Raw genomic sequence first — 6,152 nt, forward strand, 5'->3', positions numbered from 1 at the left:
TTTACACCAAGAAAAGGGTCAGGAAGGACATAAGATATAACATATAATGATTCAGTATGTGCTGCTGGGGAATATCACTGGGAGAGAAAGTGATAGCTTTTCAGGCTCACTTGACTAGAAGACTTTTGAAAGATGTTTGTCTAATGGGTTGAAGAGTCATAGGGTGAACTGTGGGTCACGCCTGACCCAAGCAGAAGTAGCAGCTCTCCTTATATATTTCCAGTGGAGGAGAAGCTACAGCTCTCTGCAGCTGGCCACATTTCTCGCAGTCCCTATGGGCTGGCAGTCCTTCTTGAGGTCTCATCTCAGCTCTTCTTGCTGCTTGTGCTGCCCCATTCCCCTTGTCTGACTCTCTGGGCAGGCGGACAGTAGAGTGCTTTTTCGCCTTGCAGAGAGGGTCAAAGCCTCCTGGGTCCTTAGCACACTGTGCTGAGTTCCCCTGCTCTGTCTGGGGAAGGGGAGGGTCCATGGTCCCAGCCTCTTTCTAACCTACCAGCTGCCACCCTCTCCCCCAGCACCACCCCCAGGCCCAGGTGGACATCTATGAGAAGCAGTTTGTGCCCTTTGGCCTAGTGCGCTTTGGTGTGGCACCTGACCACCCGGAGGTGAAGGTGGGTTTCTCTGGGGCTGGAGGGGGAGTTGGGAGACTGGTCAAGACAGGGAAGCTCCTTGGCTAGATGGAATGACTTCAGGCTCTCTGAGTGGACATCACCTGGGCTCCATCCTGGGGACACTACAGGTGAGGGTGGTACAGGCATGTTCCCTGGAGCTGCCTCCCCCAAACCCCTCTTGTTCTGGGGTACCCAACAGAATGTCATCAACACATTTACCCAGACAGCCCACTCTGACCGCTGTGCCTTCTGGGGCAATGTGGAGGTGGGCAGGGACGTGACAGTTCCCGAGCTGCAGGAGGCCTATCACGCTGTGGTGCTGGTGAGTGTAGGTTGGTGGCAGGGAGGGTGGCTGGGGCTGCAGTGGAAGGCTGGTGACTGTGGGAAGGCAGTGAGGTGAGGCTGGGATAGAAGCTGCAGAGGAGGAGCTGGAAGGGTACTGCTTGGGCCTGGGTAGGAGGCTGCCTGGCTCCTCAGTGCTGGTGCTGAGGGCTCTGGGCCTCAGGCCTGTATTCTTTCATCAGAGCTATGGGGCAGAGGACCACCAGCCCCTGGGCATCCCCGGGGAGGAGCTGCCAGGTGTGCTGTCAGCCCGGACCTTTGTGGGCTGGTACAATGGACTTCCTGAGAACCGGGAGGTGAGTTTGAGGTGTACTTCTGCTGCCTCTTCCTCTAGCAGCCTTGGGTGCTAGACTTGGGGACAGCTGCCAGCCAGGGGCAATGAGGTGAATCGAGGACCTGTGAGATGTTGGGCTGATTGAAGCAGAAGGTCTATTGTAGGGGGCCTCTGGGGAGAAGTGTGGCCAGGTGGAGAGGAGCTCAGGTGGGTAGACTTTCTGAGCGTGTGGGGAAGCCTGAGGCCATAGTTGGGGACCAGGCATGAGGCATCTGACAACTGAGGTTAGCCTCACTGGAGCCAAAGCTGGGAGACCCTATCAAGACCTTTCCCCTCCAGCTGACACCAGACCTGAGCTGTGACACAGTTGTGATTCTGGGGCAGGGGAATGTGGCTCTGGATGTGGCCCGAATCCTACTGACTCCGCCTGAGCACCTGGAGGTAAGTAGGTCATGCTGAGGAGAGGGTGCCCCTGCCCGCAGGGTTCAGACCTCTCTGCCCCAAGATGAGCTCTGTGCCTGTGTTTCCCGTGTTGCCCAGACCGGTCGGAGAGACAATCCTGGGAGCTTCCTCTCCTTCCATTTCCCCTTCACTGTCTGTACTCCAGCTCCAGCTAAGTAGGGCTTTTCTTTTTCTTTTCTATTTAGTGTGCACAGAACTTTTGCGTACATGTTCCCCCTGCCAAAAATGCTTAAAGTTCATCTTTTATTATTTTTTAAAATTCATGTATTTTAAAAATTTCAGATTAATATGGGGGTACAAATGTTTGGGTTACATTGTTTTCCTTTCTAAGGTAAAGTTCAAGTTATAGTTGAGCCCTTGACCAGAGGGCATGCTGAATACCCTCACATTATGCTCATTAGGTGAGATCCCACCAATCACCCTCCATCCTCCCCTCCCCTTTTTCTCCCCTCCCCTCCACCTTGCTAGACTATACTTGTGTTTTTTCTCTCATGTGGGCATGTAGTTGTTTATATAGTGGTTTCATATTAGTACTGAGTACATTGGATGCTTTTTTTCATTCTTGAGATACTTTACTAAGAAGAATGTGTTTCAACTCCATCCAGGTAAACAAAGTTCAACTTTTAGATCTTGGCTCACACCCTCTCACCCTTCCTCCAAGACTGCCCTGAACAGGTCTATTTCCCCTGTAATACCCTGTGTCTACTTCTGTATCATAGCATGTTATCACTATCACGATTTTATACTCATTAATGAACATTTGATGAGTGTTTCTCCCCAGATGATCAGAAGCTTTGTAAAGGTTGTGACATGTCTGTTTTGCTCACCATTGACCTGTCTCTTCATGCTTTTTGCACAATACTGGGCACATAGATCCTCAGTAAATACTTGTTGAATGAAGGAGTGTGTGAGCCTGGTTTGCTACTGGTTGGAGCCTTTTGCAAAGTTGGCTGCGGTGCTCGTCTGGCCACCAGGGGGGGCAGTGGTACAATGTTGGGCTGCCTGTCTTCTGGCTCAGGGGAGGGACTTGACCAAATGGAGAGTCCCGTTCTCCAGGTCAGTGTACGATGACTTCAAGGCCCTCCTTTTGTGCCAGAGAACAGACATCACAAAGGCAGCTCTGGAAGTACTGAGGCAGAGTCAGGTGAAAACGGTGTGGATAGTGGGCCGGCGTGGACCCCTGCAAGTGGCCTTCACCATTAAGGTGCTGGGGCTGGGGTGGGGTGTCCCGTATAGAGGGTCTCCCCTGGGGAGGGTGGAGCAGAGCCCCTGGGAATAGTTGCTGCCTGGGATGGGAGACTGGGAGCAGGCAGGGCTTCCAGGGCCCTGTGCCTTCCGTGGAGGAGGGCAGTGGTGATGTGGCCTACCTGGACTAGACTCTGGGGTGGCCTTGGGGGTGGACAGTGTTCTGGGCTTAACTTCTTTCCCTAATCCCTGTTCCTACTACTCTCAAGGAACTTCGGGAGATGATTCAGTTACCAGGAACCCGGCCCATTTTGGATTCTGAAAATTTCTTGGGCCTCCAGGACAGAATCAAGGGTGAGGGGCCCTGGCACCCCAGATACTAAGAGGGGTGGTCTAGGTCAGAGTGGGCTTGGGAGGGAGTGTGGGGTTAGGGCTGTGACCCAGGGACATTCCTGAGACATTCTATATTGCTGACAGAGGTTCCCCGCCCAAGGAAGCGCCTGACGGAACTGTTGCTTCAAACGGCCACCCAGAAGCCAAGTGGGGAGGAGACTGCCCACCAGGCTTTGGCCTCCCGTGTCTGGGGCCTTCGATTTTTCCGTAGCCCCCAGCAGGTACTGCCCTCACCAGATGGGCGGCGGGTAGCAGGCATTCGCCTGGCTGTCACTAGACTGGAGGTGAGTCTCAGGTTTCCCAAAGACACCCCCTTCTCCAGCCTCCCCCACCCAAGCCTGTTGTTGCCCACATTTTCCCCAACAGGGTGTTGGTGAGGCCACCCGGGCAGTGCCCACGGGGGACACAGAGGACCTCCCTTGTGGCCTGGTGCTGAGCAGCGTTGGGTATAAGAGCCGCCCTATTGACCCCAGTGTGCCCTTTGACCCCAAACTTGGGGTCATTCCCAATACAGAGGGCCGGGTTGTGGATGTGCCAGGTGAGAGGGTATGAGAAGGCTAGGTACTGAATTATGGGAGGCCAGGAGGATGGTGTCTCTTGGGGCCATTCATTCATTCATCTAGGGACCTACACTAAGAAGTTGCTCTGAGGCAGGCCCTGTCCCAGGACCGAGTGGCACCTTCCTCCTGGCCCTAAGGGAAGTTTCCAGTCTAGTTGGGACATATGAGACATATGCCTGATTGTTAAGTCATTCAATAGATGTTCTGAGGCTGCTCTGGGCCAGGCTCTGTGCTCAGTACTGGGATTGGAAATGAATAAGGCAACCCCCTGTCCTCAGGGCTCCTCCAGTCTGATTAAATACCCACATACCAAGCTAGTCATTAATTCAGTTAGTGAACATTGACTAAAGGCCTGCTGACACTGGAGGTGAGCAAGCCTCAGCAAATGCCCTCGGGGAGCTCTTCATCTATGGGGAAACTGAGGCATAAGGGATAATGGCATGGGAAAAACAGGTGGAGAAGAATCCAGGGCAGTGGGTCAGCAGCCACAGCAGGCTCAGCTGACAGTCTGGCAGGAGACTTGGGGTGCGTGTGCATGTGTGTACAGGTTGGGGCACAGGTTTGTCAGAATGCTGTCTAGCCATCTCCCTTTCCTTACCCCCTTATCCCCCCTCTCAGGCCTCTACTGCAGTGGCTGGGTAAAAAGGGGACCCACAGGTGTCATAGCCACAACCATGAGTGACAGCTTCCTCACTGGTCAGACGCTGCTGCAGGACCTGAAGGCTGGATTGCTCCCCTCTGGCCCCAGGCCTGGCTCTGTGGCCATCCAGACCCTGCTCAGAAGTCGAGGTCTGGGCCCTGATGCTCAGATCCTGGGAGGTGGGGGTGGGTGACCACTCTTTGAGATGGAGGTATTCTTGGTGGCGGGGAGGAAGAAGTAGTGACAGTCTCTCCTCTGCTTCAGGGGTCCGGCCAGTCTCTTTCTCAGATTGGGAGAAGCTGGATGCTGAGGAGGTGGCCCGGGGCCAGGGCGCTGGGAAGCCCCGGGAGAAGCTGGTGGACCCAAGGGAGATGCTGCAGTTGCTGGGGCATTGAGCCCAGATGCTGACCCCTGGTGGGGGGAGGGGCAGGCAGAGGCCCTAGGCCAAACAGGACTCTAGGTCCAAGTAGGACCCCAGCTGCATCACTGTCTGCCCTGGCTCTCAGGCATGGCTGCCTTCTCTTGTAAGAAGGTTGCCTTACCATTGTGGGTTTAGCTTTCAGCAAGGAGGTAACTTTAGTTAGGGATGGGTGGAGGTGCAGGCCAACCTTATTCCTTCCCACCTCTCCTGATGGACTATGGAGGGTCACCAGATTGGGAACATGATGGAAATAAAACAGCTGCAACCAAGGGCTGTAGTTGATGTGGGGCTTCTTTTGGGACAGGGGTCATCTTCTGGCGGCAGCTCCTCTGTGGTCACTAGGTGGCCATGTAGAGGGTACCCTGCTCAGGGGCCTCTTGCGGGATTGAGGGGGTTTGGGAACTAAGCCTGCGTCATTATCCACCCTCCCTTCATCAGCTTGGCCCTGATGCTGGAGTGGCCTGCCTATCTTTAGCTCACACCGTGGGCACCTGGAAGGGTGACCCCAGCCTGCCTGCTCTGGTGTCTTGCCTGCTGTCCTCCTTGGCTGGCCCCCAGTACAATGAAACCAGAAGAGACAATGTGGGAACGAGGGGACTGGGCAGCTTTCCCCTAGTTCCTCTGAATGTTCCAGCTACTTATGGCTCTAGTCCTCCCTCTGTCCACTCCCCATGCCGTCTCTCCTCTGACGGTTTTCCACCAGATCCAAAAGCTTTTAAAAATAGTGTCTCAATCAACGCGCTCTGCAGTGTACAAGGTGTATTCGTGCTCCTTTATGGAGGTCCCCAAGATGCTGGTCCCACTTTATAAACCGGGGGATCCTCGAAATTAACTGGCCCGAGGTCACACAGCTCATGCTCTGTGGGCTCCAACCTAGGGCTCCGAGCAGGCTGGAGTTTTCTCGCGGCCACACTGGTCCCAAGTGTTGGGTCTGGGGACACAGGCCTCGAGAGGGGCCGGCAGGGAGGGGCGGGCCGGGCGGGGCGGAGGCGGCGGGCCCCGGCGGGGCGGGCCCTCGCGGGCGACGGTGAGCGCTCTGCCACAGTTGGCTGGCAGCCCTCGGAGCCGGAGGCACGGCACGCAGCCCTGCCCGGGACAGAGCCGGGCGTCCAGCGGGCCACGGAGGGGCGCAGGGAGCGGGGGCGGGCCTGAGCCAGCCCGCCAGGCCGCCCTCTCGCCCCCGTCCCGCGGCGCCCGGGCTCAGGCGCCCGCCAAGCTACAACCGCACGCTCCAGCGAGCCGGGGCAGGGACACCGGGACATGC

General features: G+C 56.0%; 1 protein-coding gene across 1 annotated transcript in view; it reads left to right on the forward strand.

The window, feature by feature from the left end:
- Positions 1 to 5,157, forward strand: part of FDXR (ferredoxin reductase) — a 10,244-nt gene extending 5,087 nt beyond the window's left edge. The window contains exons 3-12 of the mRNA XM_003786151.3: positions 516 to 611; positions 811 to 933; positions 1,136 to 1,249; positions 1,567 to 1,668; positions 2,786 to 2,893; positions 3,144 to 3,228; positions 3,352 to 3,551; positions 3,634 to 3,805; positions 4,446 to 4,616; positions 4,732 to 5,157. Coding sequence (XP_003786199.1) covers positions 516 to 611; positions 811 to 933; positions 1,136 to 1,249; positions 1,567 to 1,668; positions 2,786 to 2,893; positions 3,144 to 3,228; positions 3,352 to 3,551; positions 3,634 to 3,805; positions 4,446 to 4,616; positions 4,732 to 4,862 — 1,302 coding nt within the window. The 3' untranslated portion in view covers positions 4,863 to 5,157. The remainder of the gene's footprint in view (positions 1 to 515; positions 612 to 810; positions 934 to 1,135; positions 1,250 to 1,566; positions 1,669 to 2,785; positions 2,894 to 3,143; positions 3,229 to 3,351; positions 3,552 to 3,633; positions 3,806 to 4,445; positions 4,617 to 4,731) is intronic.
- The last annotated feature ends 995 nt before the right edge of the window (positions 5,158 to 6,152 follow it).

This window comes from Otolemur garnettii, unplaced genomic scaffold (assembly GCF_000181295.1).
Source record: "Otolemur garnettii isolate 467f Iridium unplaced genomic scaffold, OtoGar3 scaffold00018, whole genome shotgun sequence".
Lineage (NCBI taxonomy): Eukaryota > Metazoa > Chordata > Mammalia > Primates > Galagidae > Otolemur > Otolemur garnettii.